At 44.5% G+C, this 20,131-nt stretch overlaps 1 protein-coding gene across 2 annotated transcripts in view; it reads left to right on the top strand.

Annotated features, from left to right (window-relative positions):
• Positions 1 to 19,883, top strand: part of LOC122926556 (required for meiotic nuclear division protein 1 homolog) — a 32,764-nt gene extending 12,881 nt beyond the window's left edge. For both annotated transcript variants that reach the window (XM_044277959.1, XM_044277960.1), the window contains exons 5-12: positions 8,420 to 8,459; positions 12,185 to 12,285; positions 12,395 to 12,501; positions 13,531 to 13,595; positions 14,801 to 14,877; positions 15,666 to 15,786; positions 17,893 to 18,009; positions 19,590 to 19,883. In XM_044277959.1, the coding sequence (XP_044133894.1) occupies positions 8,420 to 8,459; positions 12,185 to 12,285; positions 12,395 to 12,501; positions 13,531 to 13,595; positions 14,801 to 14,877; positions 15,666 to 15,786; positions 17,893 to 18,009; positions 19,590 to 19,622 (661 nt within the window). In that variant the 3' untranslated portion in view covers positions 19,623 to 19,883. The remainder of the gene's footprint in view (positions 1 to 8,419; positions 8,460 to 12,184; positions 12,286 to 12,394; positions 12,502 to 13,530; positions 13,596 to 14,800; positions 14,878 to 15,665; positions 15,787 to 17,892; positions 18,010 to 19,589) is intronic.
• Positions 19,884 to 20,131: the final 248 nt, after the last annotated feature.

The following is a 20,131-nucleotide window of genomic DNA, read 5'->3' as shown; positions in this document are numbered from 1 at the left end:
AGTATAATAAACATTGAGAGCGCCCCCCCAGTATAATAAACATTGAGTGCGCCCCCCCAGTATAATAAACATTGAGAGCACCCCCCCAGTATAATAAACATTGAGTGCGCCCCCCCAGTATAATAAACATTGAGAGCACCCCCCCAGTATAATAAACATTGAGAGCACCCCCCCCCAGTATAATAAACATTGAGTGCGCCCCCCAGTATAATAAACATTGAGAGCGCCCCCCCCCAGTATAATAAACATTGAGAGCGCCCCCCCAGTATAATAAACATTGAGTGCGGCCACCCCCCCAGTATAATATACATTGAGAGCGCCCCCCCCCCCAGTATATCAAACATTGAGTGCGGCCACCCCCCCAGTATAATATACATTGAGAGCGCCCCCCCCCAGTATATCAAACATTGAGAGCGCCCCCCCCCCCAGTATATCAAACATTGAGAGCGCCCCCCCCCCAGTATATCAAACATTGAGAGCGCCCCCCCCCCAGTATAATATACATTGAGAGCGCCCCCCCCAGTATAATAAACACTGCTTGCCGCATCACACTACCGCAAGTGTGAAAGTAGCCTTAGTGTTTGTGTTTTATTTTCACTTACTATTAGCCCCCTTAGGGGCTGGAACCCTTGTCCTATTCACCCTTAGGCCCCTTTCACATGGGTGAGATTTCTGCGCGGGTGCAATGCGTGAGGTGAACGCATTGCACCCGCACTGAATCCGGACCCATTCACTTCTATGGGGCTGTGCAGATGAGCGGTGATTTTCACGCATCACTTGTGCGCTGCGTGAAAATCGCAACATGCTCTATGTTGTGCGTTTTCATGCAACGCAGGCCCCATAGAAGTTAATGGGGCTGCGTGAAAATCGCAACATGCTTTATGTTGTGCGTTTTCATGCAACGCAGACCCCATAGAAGTTAATGGGGCTGCGTGAAAATCGCATTGTATCCGCAAGCAAGTGTGGATGCGGTGCGATTTTCACGCTTGGTTGCTAAGATGAAAGTCTATTCACTGTGTTATTTTCCCTTATAACTTGGTTACAAGGGAAAATAATAGCATTCTGAATACAGACTGCATAGTAGAAGGTCAATATAATAAACATTGAGTGCGCCCCCCCCAGTATAATAAACATTGAGTGCACCCCCCCAGTATAATAAACATTGAGAGCGCCCCCCCAGTATAATAAACATTGAGAGCACCCCCCCAGTATAATAAACATTGAGTGCGCCCCCCCAGTATAATAAACATTGAGAGCACCCCCCCAGTATAATAAACATTGAGAGCGCCCCCCAGTATAATAAACATTGAGAGCGCCCCCCCCCCCCCAGTATAATAAACATTGAGAGCGCCCCCCAGTATAATAAACATTGAGTGCGGCCACCCCCCCAGTATAATATACATTGAGAGCGCCCCCCCCCCCCCAGTATATCAAACATTGAGAGCGCCCCCCCCCCAGTATATCAAACATTGAGAGCGCCCCCCCCCCCAGTATAATATACATTGAGAGCGCCCCCCCCAGTATAATAAACACTGCTTGCCGCATCACACTACCGCAAGTGTGAAAGTAGCCTTAGTGTTTGTGTTTTATTTTCACTTACTATTAGCCCCCTTAGGGGCTGGAACCCTTGTCCTATTCACCCTTAGGCCCCTTTCACATGGGTGAGATTTCTGCGCGGGTGCAATGCGTGAGGTGAACGCATTGCACCCGCACTGAATCCGGACCCATTCACTTCTATGGGGCTGTGCAGATGAGCGGTGATTTTCACGCATCACTTGTGCGCTGCGTGAAAATCGCAACATGCTTTATGTTGTGCGTTTTCATGCAACGCAGACCCCATAGAAGTTAATGGGGCTGCGTGAAAATCTCATTGTATCCGCAAGCAAGTGTGGATGCGGTGCGATTTTCACGCTTGGTTGCTAAGATGAAAGTCTATTCACTGTGTTATTTTCCCTTATAACTTGGTTACAAGGGAAAATAATAGCATTCTGAATACAGACTGCATAGTAGAAGGTCAATATAATAAACATTGAGTGCGCCCCCCCAGTATAATAAACATTGAGTGCGCCCCCCCAGTATAATAAACATTGAGAGCACCCCCCCAGTATAATAAACATTGAGTGCGGCCCCCCAGTATAATAAACATTGAGAGCACCCCCCCAGTATAATAAACATTGAGAGCACCCCCCCCAGTATAATAAACATTGAGTGCGCCCCCCAGTATAATAAACATTGAGAGCGCCCCCCAGTATAATAAACATTGAGTGCGGCCACCCCCCCAGTATAATATACATTGAGAGCGCCCCCCCCCCAGTATATCAAACATTGAGAGCGCCCCCCCCCCCAGTATAATATACATTGAGAGCGCCCCCCCAGTATAATAAACATTGAGTGCGGCCACCCCCCCAGTATAATATACATTGAGAGCGCCCCCCCAGTATATCAAACATTGAGAGCGCCCCCCCCCCCCAGTATATCAAACATTGAGAACGCCCCCCCCCCCCCCAGTATAATATACATTGAGAGCGCCCCCCCCAGTATAATAAACATTGAGTGCGCCCCCCAGTATAATAAACATTGAGAGCGCCCCCCCCCCCCCAGTATAATAAACATTGAGAGCGCCCCCCAGTATAATAAACATTGAGTGCGGCCACCCCCCCAGTATAATATACATTGAGAGCGCCCCCCCCAGTATATCAAACATTGAGAGCGCCCCCCCCCCCAGTATAATATACATTGAGAGCGCCCCCCCCAGTATAATAAACATTGAGTGCGGCCACCCCCCCAGTATAATATACATTGAGAGCGCCCCCCCAGTATATCAAACATTGAGAGCGCCCCCCCCCCCAGTATATCAAACATTGAGAACGCCCCCCCCCCCCCAGTATAATATACATTGAGAGCGCCCCCCCCCCAGTATAATAAACATTGAGTGCGGCCACCCCCCCAGTATAATATACATTGAGAGCGCCCCCCCTATAATAAACATTGAGTGCGGCCACCCCCCCAGTATAATATACATTGAGAGCGCCCCCCCCCCCCCCCCCCAGTATAATAAACATTGAGTACGGCCACCCCCCCCAGTATAATATACATTGAGTGCGGCCGCCTCCCAGTATAATAAACATTGGTGGCGCAGTGGGAAGTGCCAATGAGGGTTAAAAAAATAAATAAAAATTAACTCACCTCCTCCAATTGATCGCGCAGCTGCCGGTCTCCTGTTCTTGCTTCAGGACCTGTGGTGACATCACTGTGGTCATCACATGGTACATCATATGATCCATCACCATGGTAATGGACCATGTGATTAGCTCAGTGATGTCACCACAGGTCCTGAAGATAGAATAGGAGACCGGCAGCTATGCGATCAACTGGAGGAGGTGAGTTCATTTTTTATTTATTTTTTTAACCCTCATTGGCACTTCCCACTGCGCCACCAATGTTTATTATACTGGGGGGGGGGGGGGGGGGGGGGGTGCACAAAATGTTTATTATACTGGGGGGGGGGGGCGCACTCAATGTTAATACAAATACAGGAGGCGGGTGCCGGAATGAAATAGCCGGCACCCGACCTCTATGATAGGGGGCTGCGATCAGTGGCAGTTAACCCCTCAGGTGCCGCTCCCTGTCATAGAGGTCGGGTGGCGGCTATTTGATTCCGGCACCCGCCTCCTGTATTTGTATTACAGGTCAGTTTTCTTCATTGGTGGCGCAGTGGCCACAGCCCCTCCCCTCCTCCTCCCATCCCTCTTCTCATTGGCGGAGGCAGCGGCAGCAGGCAGCAGTACAGGGGGAGGGAGAGAGCCCCCCCCCCCCCCGCCTCTATGGAAGCGCCGGCCCTGCCTAAAGTTAGTTAGTTAAGGAGAACTCCGGCGGGTGACACCCCATCAGACTGGTGTCACCCGGTGCGGCCCGCACCCCCCTCGCAACGCCACTGGATAGATCATCAGCTTCTGATCCGCTGCCTTCTCAAACAACTGATCGGCGGGGATCCTGGGTGTCGGACCCCCGCCGATCAAAAGCTGATGATCTCTCTAGAGCATGGATGTCAAACTCATGGCCCTCCAGATGTTGCAAAACTACAACTCCCATCATTCCCTGATAGCTGTAGTATGCCCAGGCATGATGGGAGTTGTAGTTTTGCAACAGCTGGAGGGCCACGAGTTTGACATCCCTGCTCTAGAGGATAGATCATCAGTTTAAACAAAGTGCAGAACCCCTTTAAAGCAGTGCCAGGAATAGTTCAGATCAGTGTGAATCTTCCAGCATCACTGGATGATTACTGAACAGGAAGAACCAATAGCTGAAAGTAATCTCCACATGAGTGTAGTGGTTGATATCTGAAATACTGGACATCCCTCACACATCGGAGGGCTGCTAAATTCTGCTGTTGTATCCGTTTTTCTAATATATTAGTTCTTGTTCTGTGGCGTCTGTCATAGTGATGTCGCTGTGGTGGATTGGTAACAGAGGTCAGATAACAATATATAATCACACTCCAGTATACTCATGTCACGGGGGGGGGGGACCGTCCACCGTACAATGTAGAGTGATTACTGATAGCTGCTAGGCCAAGAAGCCAGGAAAAGGGAAGCTGGTCACCTCCTAAAGAGTCCCTAATCCTCTCCTTAACTCCTAGCTGTATGAGCGGACCCTGATGGTAGGACGGCTCATACCTGGGACCCTGAGTCACCCTGATAATCCCTCAGATAGGAGCAGCAAGAGGATCGGTAGGTATGAACACTAGACACACACTTACGTGCCGAGGTCTCCACAACTGGAACCCGTGCATACGTACAGGAGCCCTAACACCAAACAGGATGCCGTACCAACAACTCACACAGGTATCCAGCACACCAGACTCCGCCAGGACCCCCATGCCGCAAGGTGCATGGCAGCCCCAGGCAGCGCTGCATACAGGCTAGTGGTTCACCCCTCCAGGAAACCAACCCCCTTCCGGAGGACACAATACACAGGGAAAAACATCATACATACATGCAGGGACAAACACCAACAACAGCCCAGACATGTAACAACAATCGAGACGTACAAGACATCCTGAACATAAACCCACCCCTAACATACAACAATTGAGGTAAGGTATTAGGAGCATACAAAAGGAAGACAATTTATGTCCAGCAAGGTGGCCCTCAAGGACTGGGCAGAATCACCCAGGAAAGGAGCAGAGCTCCAACACCAAACAAGGCTGGAGTACAACTGACTCCAGCCAGGAAGCCACAGGTAATATCTACATAGTGGCCACACCCAGGACACACCTAAATCCCCACCAGCTAGAAGATTAACCCCTCACTCACCAAACAGCAGGGAGACACACCTTAAAGGGGAAATGCACATGCAAACCGACAACAACACGTTGCCACCGGCAACCGCGTTACGGTCAAACAACAATATGACTATGACAATTCAAAGGACCAGTAGGGGATGGGGCTGCGGCACAAAAACCAGTGGGGTTTTCAAGACTATATTAATAGACAACTATTATAAAAAAAAATCTCTGGAGAATGCAATTTTTACCTTGTAAAATCTATTCAACCAAAACAATGGGTGCAAATCCTCCTGTGCTTCCTACATCCATAAACTTAGGGCTCATGCGGATCCTCAAAACACGGATACTGGCCGTCTGTGTTCCACATTTTGGGGAATGGAACGTCCTGCCTTCTATAGAATTGTCCTATTCTTGTCCGTTTTGCGGAACGGACATATGGATGCAAACAGCACACGTATGTGCTGTCCTCCTCTTTTGCAGCCCCATTGAAGTGAATGGGCCCACATCCGACCCGCAAAAAATGTGGATCAGCTGCTGACCAAAAATACGCTTGTACGCTTGTGTGCCTGAACCCTTAAAGGGAAACTGTCACTAGTTTTTTTTCTGCCCTACTCAAAGTGGAGAGGGCGCAGCAGTTGCAAATAGAGCTGAGCCTCTAGGTGTAACTGCAACGCCCCCGTTGCTCCTAGAGGCTCATTTGCAGATATTAAAACATCATTTTTCTCCACTATGCGGCCACATATGAACATGGGACCAACACAGATGTCTTCAGCTGCCAAGCGCACATGTAACAGGTCAGACAGTTTCATAGGTACACATCTGCTGACAGATGCCCTTTAAGTATTAAAACACAAGAAAATCTATACAAATGTGGTATCTCTGTAATCGTACTGACCTGGAGAATGAAGCTATCTGGCCAGTTTTACCGCAAAGAGAACGCCATAAAAAAACGAAACCCATAAAACTAGCAGAATTGTGTGTTTTTTTCCCCCCAATTCCACCTCATTTGGCATTTTTTCCAGTTTCCCACTACAGTGTATGCAATATTAAATGGTGCCATTATAGAATACAACTTTCCCTGCAAAAAACAAGCCCTCATATGGATATGTGAAAATTAAAAAAAGTTATGGCTCTGGGAAGGCAGAGAGTTAAAAAGGAAAATGCAAAAATGAAAAATTGCTTGGTCAGGAAGGGTTTAAAATGGCTTAACTAAAGGATGCAGCCCCTTTAAAATGTTCCATACTCAGGATCACATTAGAACGGAAGGACTTGTGATTTATTTCAAAACTGTGTGATTATTTGATTTTCACCAGACGGTTACAACATCATCTAAGTAGCAATCGATCAAAGTCCTATTTTTGAATGTTGTCCTGAGCGTAATTCTAGATGTCAGAGCAGTATCTGACCAGAATAGTGGACCTAGGTCAGTGTCCATGGTGGTCTGTGTATGATAACTTAGAGGTGGCTGTCCAGGTTCTAGAAACTGATGCCTTATCAATACTATAAGGCTGCTTTCACACTAGCGGCAGGACAGATCCGACAGGCTGTTCACCCTGTCGGATCCCTCCTGCCGCTATTTCGGCGTGCCGCCAGACCGCCGCTCTGTCCCCATTGACTATAATGTGGACGGGGGTGGAGCTCCGCCACAGCACGGCAGTTCGTGGTGAGAGGCCGCCGGACTAAAATGTCAGACATTCAGTACTTTTAGTCTGGCGGCCTTTCCCCCGTGCTGCGCCGGAGCTCTGCCCCCGTCCCCATTATAGTCAATGGGGACTGAGCGGCGGCACGGCGAAATAGCGTCAGGACGGATCCGACAGGGTGAACAGCCTGTCGGATCCGTCCTGCCGCTAGTGTGAAAGTAGCCTAAGTCATCATTATCTGATCGGTAGGGTCCGACATCTGACAACCATTTTCGGCAGGTGCTGGAAGGACATCTTTGTGCCAGGTTACTGCAGATCAACTACCGAACTTCAGTAACTCAGCATGGCCACTACACAGCACATGGAGCTGTCTGTTTGTGGCTTCATCCACTGCGTTTATTTCCCGTGCCAGTGGCTGCTGAGAACAGCTGATCATGGGGGTGCCAAGGGTCGGACCCCACTGATCTGATATTGAAGGCCTAGCCTAAGAAAAAGTCACTAATATCTGGAACACTTCATTCACAAAATTTTTTTATTGTTCTTGGGCATCTAAAAGTCAAAATGATTTAAAATGTTATTTTATTGTTTTGTGTCTACAGCTACTATGCAGACCCATGTGTCTCCATGGTAACAGACTACACACAAAGCATGTGTATTCGGATCTTGTGGTCATATTGTCATCTGTCTGTCTCTAAAGGGAGTATGATAGAACTACACAGGGTTTGTTTGTAATCTGTTACCGTGGAGACACATAAGACTATGTAAAAGGAATGAGAAAAAAATGGTGTTTAAAGGGGTTGTCTCCTCAGAGACATTGGTGGCATATCGCTAGGATACCAATGTCAGATAGGTGTGGATCCCGCCTCTGGAATCCGCACCTATCTCCAGAATGGGAGCCCCGAACTGAGTGGAGAGCAGCCGTGTATGCGCAACAGCCCTCCATTTATTTCTATAAGACTGCAAAAATATAGCCAAGTGCTCCATAGAATTGAATGGAGCGGTGTCCGCGCTTGCGCAGTGTGTTCTCCATTCATTTCTGTGGGACTTTCTGAAAAAACTGAGCACCCTCATTTGGCCATTTTTGGAACTCCCATAGAAAGCAGTGTGCTGTCTTTCAGTTTCGAGGCCCGTTCTGGAGATAGGTGCAGGTCCCACCTCCGGGACACACACCTGTCTGACATTGGTGGCATATCCTAGCAATATGCTACCAGTGTCTCAGATGACACAACCCCTTTAATGCTTTATTCTAAATCTTGTAAAGAAAGACTCCAACATCCACTCAATGGACATGGGTAACCTTTAGTTGTACTTTACAAAGGTCCAAAAGTATATACGTATATCCTGGATTATCAAATGCTGAAGTAAATGAATTTCACTGTGTATACAATAAATTCATGTACCGGATATTTAACAGCATCAGATTTTTATAAAAATGATGTGCAGTGTCTTGAACACATCGACATTCCTAATTCTAAGCTTCTTCTTAACACAGGGAAGGCGCAGTTGTGTTTTGGAACATAGAAGAAAAAACCGTAAGTGAATGAATGTGTTTTTCTTACATGGGTTGTCCCATTAGGACAACCTCTATCCATAGACTGAATGCAATTGTAGCAAATTCTCAGCTGTGAGACATATTAGGGCTGATTTCCTGATCATATTCAACAGATACAGATGCTTGGCTGTTAGGCTCCATTCACACGTCCGCAATTTCGTTCTGCATTTTGCGGAATGGAATTGCGGACCCATTCATTCCTATGGGGCAGCACTTCCGGGTCCGCACTTCCGTTCCGCAAAAAATAGAACATGTCCTATTTTTGTCCGCAATTGCGGACAAGAATAGGACATATTCTATTAGAGCTGGCATATTCTAGGCATATTCTATTAGTGACGGCAATGTGCGGTCGGCAAAATGCGGAACGCACATTGCCGCTTTCCGTGTTTTGCGGATCCGCGGCTCCGTGTATCCACAACGGACGTGTGAATGGAGCCTTATTTTACACTGCACAATTGTCAGACCAATTATCGGGAATGGACATTACTACAAACGCTCGTTTGCGATAATCTGCCCGTGTAAATGTGCCACCAATCACTGACGAATAAGCAAAACGCGTGTTTGGTGAAATGATCTGGGCAGCAGATTGTGCTACATAAACAGCAATCTGCTGCCCGGAAACAATTGATCTCTATGAGGACAAGCAGCAGCAGTAGCCATTGCCCGTCATGAAGGTGATCACTGCATGTAAATATAGCTCCTTCCTCCACTGATGAGTAGGAGGTTATTGGGAAGGAACGGTCCCTTCCCGATAATTGCCTGCTCGTTCCGAGCGTGTAAATGCTTCTTTACAGCTCTTGTGTAAAGGGCCCTTCACACGGGCCAAGGATTTGGGCAATTATCAGGAAGGACCATTCCTAGGAACGATCCTTCTTCATAATTTAATCTTATTAGGTAAGCACTCAAACCACCATGGAGCAGGCACACTATTTCATGTTGATAATACAGGGTAAATTGCGGGAAAAAAAACACAATAAAATACAACTCTCAAATGTATGACGGATAAAACACTAAAATGCAATATAAAACTTGTTAGGAATAAGGTGCAAGATAAGTTCCTGTCGAAATAAATAAACCAGTTGATGTCCTTATTGATACATCTGGTATTGACGCTGGATTGCTGGCAACCTGCACACTTTGCTATAGCGTTACGTCCAAAAGTCACAAGTAGCAGTTTTTTGTAACCGCAATATATTGGTATTGTGCGGATAAATGGTTGCTCACTTGAGCACTCACCCCACCTGATGGTATGTGATCTTCACACTGGCTGGATACCGATGCTCTGAAAGATTCCATAAGTAATTGAAGCATGGCCATGCGATTTTAACTCTACAATTGAATTTAGTAAGACGATCCTTCAGCAATTCGAAAAGTGAAGGCAAGAAGCGCCCTGAATGCGTGAACCCGCACTCAAACTCTCGCGAGAACTGCGTACGGAGCGGGACATAGAGGCAGTTCAGGCAACTGCAAGAAAGTCTTACCGGAACACAGGTACTAATCCGCCTGGAATACATACACCTGAGCGCACACCAGCCAGTGCCATCAGGTGGGGTGAGTGCTCAGTGAGCAACCATTTATCCGCACAATATCATTATATTGCAGTTACAAAAAACTGCTACTAGTGACTTTTGGACGTAACGCTATATCAAAGCGTGCAGGTTGCCAGCAATCCAGCGTCAATACCAGATGTATCAATAAGGACATCAACTGGTTTTTTTTCGACAGGAACTTATCTTGCACCTTATTCCTAGCAAGTTTTATATAGCATTTTAGTGTTTTATCCGTCATACATTTTAGTGTTTTATCCGTCATACATTTTAGTGTTTTATCCGTCATACATTTTAGAGTTGTATTTTATTATGTTTTTATCACCATTAAATAGTGTGCCTGCTCCATGGTGGTTTGAGTGCTTACCTAAAGAGATTAATTTATCTAGTGTGTATGTATAGAACAGGGTGATTCAATTTCAGGTTGAGGCACCTATTCATAGTCATAGGGGGTGAGCCCCCCTATCATTTACTTTCCTTCTTGATAATTGCCCTGTCCAAAGGTGCTGCCAAACACGTGATGAATGAACACATGACTCCTACAGTGACAGTGTCCCTGATGCAGTCACCTAAATAATTTCTGGGCAGCAGATCATTCTCTCTAAACAGGGGTCTGCTGCCTAGAAGCAATGATTTTCTAAGGGAACAAGTGATCACAGCAGCAATCCCTTGTCCCCTTACAGAGGAGATGATTGCTGCATAAAAAAGGAAGCTCTCACCTCCTCTGACGATCAGGCAATTATCGGGAACAAATAGATCATTCTCGGGAATTGACTGCTCGAACTGTGTAAAGGGGCCTTAACAGTCTTGTTCTGCTTACACAGCTGATGGGGTTGATCCAATGTACCAGTCTTGATAATCCTCTGGAATCCAAACCTATCAACAGTGAAAATATCTCCAAACTAACTATTAAAGGTGTTGTTTAAGAATGGGGTGGGGGGTTGACAAAACTCCCCACTTTACCGGACCTGTAAAGGGAAGATTATTTACCTGGCTCCCGCTCGTTCTCTGTGCTGCTCCGCTTGGCTCCCTCGATGTCCTGTAAACATCTGGTTTTACATCACCGCAGCCAATCAATGGCAACGGTGGTGACCGCCTCCACTTACATCATGACAAATGGTCCAATGACGCATGGGGAAACAGTTGCGGTGTAAGAAAACCAAATGTTTTCAGCGAGAAGGCCCTGTGGAGCATTGGAGACCTGGAGGAGAAGGAGAGGGGAGCCAGAATCGAGAAGCAGGTAAGTAATCTTTTTAAGGTCCGGTAAAGTGGGGAGGTTTGCCACCCCTCCTTCGTTCTTGCACAACCCCTTTAAGGCCCCTTTCCACAGGCTGACTGACAAGGCAATTATTGGGAACAAACTGTTTGTTCCTGATAATTGCCTGGTCATCAGCAATCATGTTCTTTGTTTGTGGATGAGCAATTGCTTCTAACGTTTGTCTCCATACAAATGAATTAATTCGGGGCAGCAGATACCAAGATACGATCTGCTGCCACGAAAGATGATTTTAGCTACTGCATCAATAATGCCTTCTCCCAATGAAGGAGTTGCTCATTCATCAGATGATCAGCGGCACATTTGCACAAGCCGATTATCGGGAATGAGCACTTGTGCGAACGTTCGATCCTGATAACCTGCTCAATAATCTGTTCCTGTAAATGGGCTTTTAGGGAATTAGTAATGTAACTGTAACGGCTTTCTGAACAGGACATAAACAATAAGGTTCAAGACGAGATCATGAAAGTGAAACATAAAGAATATTAGAAAGTTGTACAACTTTTCATTATACAGTGTCCTATAAGTGATGGCGTATTGCCCTTGCTAAGATATGCCACCGCTTTACGATCAATTGGAATTCCAACCTCTGGGACCCCTAAAAATCATGAAAGTGAAAGGGCAGCAGCTCTGGTTTGGATGTGGGTCACCTTCTGATCCGTCCTTTAACCCCTTCATTGGTTTCCCCTGACATAGAGGTGCCGGGCCACCTGGCTGTCAAGGCACTGCAGTCTCTTCATTCTTAGGATCGGTGCGGTCTCAGAGGTCGGAGCTTTCCAATGTGTCATGCCATCACTCTATAAGATGCAAACGCCCCTTTATAGGACCCCCTTGAAGGTTTGTCTAACCTCTTAATATCTTGTGTGTATTTTGGGATTTCAGATGAAACATGTGATGCAAATTCTGGAGCGTCATGAAATCCAGCCGTATGAGGTGGCCCTGGTTCACTGGGAGAATGAAGAGATAAACTATACTTTTGGAGAGTAAGCTAATTCTTGTAAGACTCTACTGAGCCGACTCGTACTGTTCAGAGTATGCACACAAACCTGTGATATAACAGGTGATGGAATGGATTGTCTGTTGTTTCCTCAGGGGTCACACAAGACTTGTGAAAGGAGAAATCGTGCTGGATTCCCAGCTGGAGGCAGATGATCTCATTCTAGAGAAGTTTGCCTTCTCCAATGCACTTTGCCTGTCTGGTAAGTTCCATCTTATTAGATTAACTCTTAAAGGGGTCCTCCAGGAATAAGGACATTTTAGTAAGTGCCCACAGCCTGCCTCCCTTAGATAAAGATTTATACTTGCCTGCATTGGTCTTCTGCTCTGCCTCTGCTGTGTCCATGTTCTGGTCATCGCACTGTTGACATGCAGCTTAGCAAGGGCATAGTCACATGCTTCACTGCAACCAGTGACTGGCTTCAGCAGTAACGTACTGCTTGTGGGCACGTCACCGCTTAAGCCAGTCATTGGCTGCAGCAAAGCATGTGACCATGCCCACATTAAGCTGGATGTAAAAAATGTCTTTAAATGTGTCATAGAGGCTTGTCTAGCAGTCAGTGATCTCTCACCAAGAGGTAGTCTACCCAAAAGTAACCCCTGATAGCCTTTTTATAGAACGGCTGGAGAGCACTTGTACGCCCTCGTGTGGCAAGACCCAGTGTCTAATCAGATCACACCTGTAATCATTTACAGCCTGAGACATAACTGCATGCAGGGTTTTTGCAGCAATCTGTCATTTTTTTGTCAGTGAGTGTATATCTGTCTATATTTATTTATTTATATATAGCATTTGTACCATTGAACCCTTCATATATAGTGAATGGTACAATAAATTAGATATGTCAGATCCGTGGTATAAAATACATACAAAATAATAGCACGAACTAAGAATGTAAACAAAACAACAGTTACAAGCTTGATGAGTAAGTCGATTTATTTCAACTGTATAGTTTACCAAAACTGAGAATTATTATTTCGGAGATAAAGTTGGGTTAGGGGAGGGGGGAGAGGGGAAGTGTTTTTCTTGAAACAAAATATAAAACCAAAACTATGATCATATATGTTTTGCTATATGGAAAATGCTGTTATACATTCTTTTGTAACATGTACATTTTCTTATTGTTTCTGATCTGGAAAATTTTCGTACATGACAAAAAACAAATAAAAATCTATGGTTTAAAAAAAAAATGGTGGTACTGTATATTATTGTCATATCATGTTTTTTGCAGTGAAGCTGGCAATGTGGGAGTCGACTCTGGATACTTTTGTTGAGACTATCCAATCGATTCCAGAGGTAAGTCTTTCATGCACAGTGCTCAAGATTCCTGTGTTAAAGGGGTATCACGACTAGTATCACTGGCCTGGGCGGGGCTAATCTCTGTTCACTTGAATTGAGTTTAGCCCCTCCCACACTAGTTGATACTAGTCGTGACGTCACTAGGCCTGCGGTAAACAGTGAGAAGGCCGCGGCGCTGCTGGAGCGCCGCTGCCTTCTCAAACAGCTGATCGGCGGGGGTCCTGGGTGTTGGACCCACGCCGATCAGATGCTGATGATCTATCCAGAGTGGGCCGACTCCAGGTCACGACACAGAGATACATACAAGATGTGTTCCTCGTAATGCCCATGTTTATTATAATGAGCGGTGCACAAATTTATACACGCACAAACGCAGTAAAGGTGTCATAGTGTAGACAAGGTTTGAGCTACTATGTTCAGTTTGAGATAAGAAAATGAATGATCAGTATGGGGGGGAGTAGGGGCCCACTGTGGAATTTATACTCCTTCCTTCCAAGGATAAATCCCCCTCCTATCTAAGTGCAGGTTATACATAATAATGAATACATATACAAAATGGACGCCTTTATGCTTTCCCTCACACCATCTGATTACATTACAGTCAATGGGGATCCTGCGGTGCGTGGCATTGTCTGGCTGTGCCACATATGGTAAACTTGGTAGTTTGGTCTCTGTCGGAACAGATTACTGGAATAGTTTACCACATATGTGACCCTACCCTAAGCCAGACATACACACAGTATATATACACACAGTATATAACTGTTGGCCAAACGCTCATTCAGCCGAAGCTTTCTCTTCCAATCCCTCCATACACATGCAGGTAGCATATCTCGCTGAGAACTAAAGGATCGGGCAGGTTATAATCCAACATGCCCGACCTTTATGTCTTTCAACATCTGCTGTTGGGGCAAGCATAAGGAGACTTCTATGCACATTAGATGGTTGGTTGATCCTGCCGAAATCACACAATATACCTGTAGTCTGGATGGCTAGCTTGAGCCCTGGGGATACAGGTGACCCCTGAACAATGCATTATGCAACCTGAACAGCCATCCTGCATTATATTTATACCATGCTGGACCTTCGACATTTCCAGACCACAGGATAAATAGAATTTTTATTGTGCTACCTCCTGTGAAATGTTGAGTGTGTACTTCATTGTATCTCTGCACATAAGATCTATGAACTGCATATTTCAGATGCTGAAAGCCAGAAAAAAACTGAAGCTGTCTCACGATGACGTCATGCAGCATATAGGGGAGCTGTTTGCACTAAGGTAAAGGTATGGTGCACCCTGATGGCTATTCTATGGACTGAACAAATACAATATCACCCCCATCATCCAGCAGCAGCTAAAGAGAACAACTGAGATTAGTTAACAGTATGACAGCATTATTTATGTGTACCGCGTGGCTTTTTTAGTTTTGTGTACAGTATGGCAACATATGCTACATGGTAACATTATTTATTCCCTTTAGGCCTCATGCACACGACCGTTGTTGTGTTCCGTTCCACAAAATGGGGTTCTGTTGTTCCGTGATCTGTTTCCGTTTTTGTTTCCGTGTGTCTTCCTTTATTTTTGGAGGACCACCAGACATAAAGGAATGGAAAAAAAAGTCTAAGACAGGATTGCCATGCAAATGATAGGAATAAAACGGACGCGCGGACGCGGATAACAATCTTGTGTGCCTCCGCGTCCCATTGACTTAAAGTGGTCCGCAAACAGTTTTCCGTGGAAGTAATAGGACAGGTTATATTTTTTTGACGGACTGGAATCACGGACCACGGATGCGGATGGCAAGCGGTGCACTATCTGCATTTTCAACGGCTCCATAGAAATGAATGGGTCCGCACCTGAAACACTAAAATCGTCGGAACGGACGCGGAAGCAAACAACGGTTGTGTGCATGAGGCCTTATAATGAGGGCATTTTTTTATCAAGTTTGTAGGAATGTAGATTTTGCCTGCTGCATATGCATAACCCTCTTCCTGATAAACTCCTGCATACACCCCTGGTGCGGTTGGTGATGGTAATGTCGTTGTAATCCTTTTTTTTTTTTTCAGACATCGTATAAACCTGAGCTCGGATCTTCTCATCACTCCTGATTTCTACTGGGACAGAGAAAATCTTGAGCATCTGTACGATAAAACTTGTCAGTTCCTTAGCATAAACCGCAGAGTCAAGGTGCGATTTCAGTTTATCCTGTGATTTACGCTTATTTAGATGTAAAGAGCTGCCATTACATCCCTCAAAGGGGTTGTCCTAGCTTTAGGGTCCCTGCACTCAGGTGCATATTTACAAACAGAAATTTCATGCAGATTTCCGTTTTGATTTTTCTGTGTTTCGGCACAAAATCTGCAATAAAATCCGCTTGTGTAATTTGCGGATTTCATGCAGTTTTGCTGCAGATCTAGCACTAAGAAAATGTACATGCCGCTAACGTCCGTGACTGACAGCTATCTCTGTATACACACTTACACAGAGAATGCTATCAATCACTGATAACACCTCCCTGTGTACAACTATCAGTGACTAACAGCTATCCCTGTATACACACTTAACCAGATAATGCTATCAATCACTGATCACACCTCCCCCATGTACAACTATCAGTGACTGACTGCTATCCCTGTATACACACTTACACAGATAATGCTATCAATCACTGATAACACCTCCCTGTGTACAGCTATCAGTGACTGACAGCTATCTATGTATACACACTTACACAGATAATGCTATCAATCACTGATCACACCTCCCCCAAGTACAACTATCAGTGACTGACTGCTATCCCTGTATACACACTTAGGCCTCTTTCACACGATCGTATGACCTTTTTTAGTGTTTTGCGGTCTGTTTTTCACAGATCCGTTGTTCCCTTTTTTGTTTCTGTTGTGTTTCAGTTTCTGTTCCGTTTTTCCATTCCGTTTTCCATATGGCATATACAGTATACAGTAATTACATAGAAAAAATTGGGCTGGATCTAAAATTTTTAATAGATGGTTCCGCAAAAACGGAACGGATACGGAAGACATACAGATGCATTTCCGTATGTGTTCAGTTTTTTTTGCGGACCCATTGACTTGAATGGAGCCACGGAACGTGATTTGCAGGCAATAATAGAACATGTTCTATCTTTCAACCGAACGGAAATACGGAATGCATACGGAGTACATTCCGTTTTTTTTTTTGCGGAACCATTGAAATGAATGGTTTGTATACGAACTGTATACGGAACGCAAAAAACGGCCCGTAAACGGGGAAAAAAAACGGTTGTGTGAAAGAGGCCTCACACAGAGAATGCTATCAATCACTGATAACACCTCCCATGTGTACAACTGTCAGTGACTGACAGCTATCTATGTATACACACTTACACAGAGAATGCTATCACTGATAACACCTTCCCCGTGTACAGCTATCAGTGACTGATAGCTATCTATGTATACACACTTACACAGAGAATGCTATCACTGATAACACCTTCCCCGTGTACAGCTATCAGTGACTGATAGCTATCTATGTATACACACTTACACAGAGAATGCTATCAATCACTGATAACACTTCCCCCATGTATAACTATCAGTGACTAACAGCTATCTCTGTATACATATTTATATAGAGAATGCCGTCAATCACTGATAACACTTCCCCCATGTATAACTATCAGTGACTGACAAAAATATAAAAATTCCACAGCACATCCAAGTAGTAAAAAAGTAGAAAAAGGCTTTATTCACCTTTTTCTACTGGTGAATAAAGCCTTTTTCTACTTTTTTACTACTTGGATGTGCTGTGGAATTTTTTTTTTTTTATACTCTGGAGGTGGATCGCCCCCACAGCCGCTGGCACTCCGACTGTACCCTACAGACAGTGGTGCTGCCCACATTTCTCTATCTGTATCAGTGACTGACAGCTATCTCTGTATACATATTAATATAGAGAATGGTATCAATCACTGATAAAACCTCTCCCGTGTACAGCTATCAGTAACTGACAGCTATCTCTGTATACACACTTACACAGAGAATGCTATTAATCACTGTTAACACCTTCCCCTCTGTACATCTATCAGTGACTGACAGCTATCTCTGTATACACACTTACACAGAGAATGCTATCAATCACTGATAACACCTCCTACATTCTGCTTAGGCTCAGTAAAATGTGTAATTTATACCTTTATATCTTTGCTATTTCAGATTTCATTGTTCACTGGGGGGTGTTGTCAGTGATGTAATATGCTGCCTTTATCGTTAATGGTCTTATTTAAATGTATTTTAGGTAATTAATGAAAAACTGCAGCACTGTACAGAACTGACAGATCTGATGCGTAATCATTTAAACGAGAAACATGGCCTGCGACTAGAATGGATGATCGTCATTCTTATCACCATTGAGGTAAATGTCCAACTGAATTTTAAAGTTTACCAACCCCTGAAGACTTTCTTACAGTGGTGTCTTATGATGCACTTTAGGCTGTGTTCACATCACATTTTCACGTTTAATGTAAACATATGACTTATATGTTATGTTATTGTTATACAGATGCCATACATACAATGGTGTCCGTCACCATTGGTTCTATTGTAAAAAAAAAGTGTTTTTTTGTTTGTTTTTTTTGCTGGAATCTGCTGGATGGAAAAGATTTTGCATCCTTTATTTTCCCAACATATATTTTGAACGTGGGATAAGAACATGGTGTAAACAGCCCCTTAGACAACTAGTGGCAACTTATTTCCCCTCAAAATAAAAGGACTGGGCAGTTGAAATCCAACTTTCTGATCTTTTTTAGTGTCACTCTAGCGTTAGGTGGGTTCAAACGTTGTTTACTCCTGGTGTTTTTCTGCACGTTTCCTTTTCGTGTGGTGTTTTTAGCAACTGTATTTTATTTTATTTTTTGTGGTTAAAACACCAGCTCCAGATATTAGCTGAAGGTCTATGGGAAATATGAAATGCGGGACACGCATGTGTTTTTGCTCCTGATGTTTATGTTCATTACATGGTATTTTTGTTTGTTTTTCTGGCTTATGTTAAAAAATTTTTAAAAAATGCAGCATGCCTGAACTTTTGATGTTTTCTCAGACATTTTTACATCACCTTCTCTACAGGGAAATTGCCATGAATAAAATACTAGTGGTAAGACTGGTGTAAAGAAAAACTGGCTTAGTTGCCCATAGCAACCAATCAGATTCCACCTTTTATTTTCTGAAAAAAAGTGGAGTTTGATTTGGTTTCTAAGGGCAACTAAGACAGTATTCCCTTCCAGTTTTGATACATTTACCTCAAAGTTTGCAAAAAATGCAAATGGTAAAAAAAAAAAAAAAAAAAGCTGTTAAAATTTTTTTTTTTACTGCCAATTTTTTAGCCGGATACATCAGGAAGGAGAAGTATAAGTCCTTCCTGATGCATCGGTGTCTCTCACGGACAGCGGCAATGTGCGTTCCGCATTTTGCGGACCCCACATTTCCAGCACTATAATAGAAAATGCCTAATCTTATCCGCGGACAAGAATAGGACATGCTCTATTTTTTTTTTTGGGATCCGAATTGCGGACCTGGAAGTGCGGATCCGCAGTTCTGGATCTGGACAACACATAGTGTGGCCCCATAGAAATGAATGGGTCCGCAATTGCGTTCCGCAAAATGCAGAACGGAATTGCAGACGTGTGAATGGAGCCTTAATTACCCCTACATGCAATACACTGATTTTGATGGCCAGGAGGCCATCATTTCATATTTGAATCCCAAATTGATGGAAATTTTAAAACCTTTCTGACTGGGAACATATATTAGCATAAACAGGTTCATGGGACTAGGCCGTATAAATCGGGACTGTACGATATGGGCTTGCCTCTGTGGGTTTTCTACTTGTACTCCATCTTTCAGGGGCTGATGTGATAATAAGGTGTCCGGCACTCCAGAATATGTCAGCAATGGTCCTTTATACATTTAACATCTCTTCTCCTTTATGTTTTTCAGGTGCTCTTTGAGCTTGGAAGAGTCATTTTCTGATGGCTGAAGTTCAGAACATTAAAGGGATTGTCCCATCATGGCAATTAAATGAAAGAGCAACCATATAATAATGCATATCTGGGTCCAGTGGTTCCTATATGGTGTTGAAGAGGGGCTGCTCCTTTTAACTCCTCACAGAGCACTTTGATGCAAATAAGGGCTCATGCACACGAACGTATTTTCTTTCCGTGTCCTTTCCGTTTTTTTGGAGGACCGTACACGGAACCATTCATTTCAATGGGTCCGCAAAAAAACAGAAGGTACTCTGTGTGCATTCAGTTTCTGTATGTCCGTATTTCCATTCCGCCAAAAAATAGAACATTTGCCATTAGTGTCCGCATTACGGACAAGGATAGTACTGTTCTATTAGGGGCCAGCTGTTCCGCTCCGCAAAATATGGAATGCACAAGGACATTATCCGTATTTTTGGGGAACAGTTTTTTGCGGATCGCAAAATACATACAGTCATGTGAACAAGCCCTAAATCTGACTACTGTCTGAAAGAGAAA

Source organism: Bufo gargarizans, chromosome 2, assembly GCF_014858855.1.
Source record: "Bufo gargarizans isolate SCDJY-AF-19 chromosome 2, ASM1485885v1, whole genome shotgun sequence".
Taxonomy (NCBI): Eukaryota; Metazoa; Chordata; class Amphibia; order Anura; family Bufonidae; genus Bufo; species Bufo gargarizans.
Note: the sequence above shows the minus strand (reverse complement) of the source record. Positions and strands in the feature narration are given on the sequence as shown.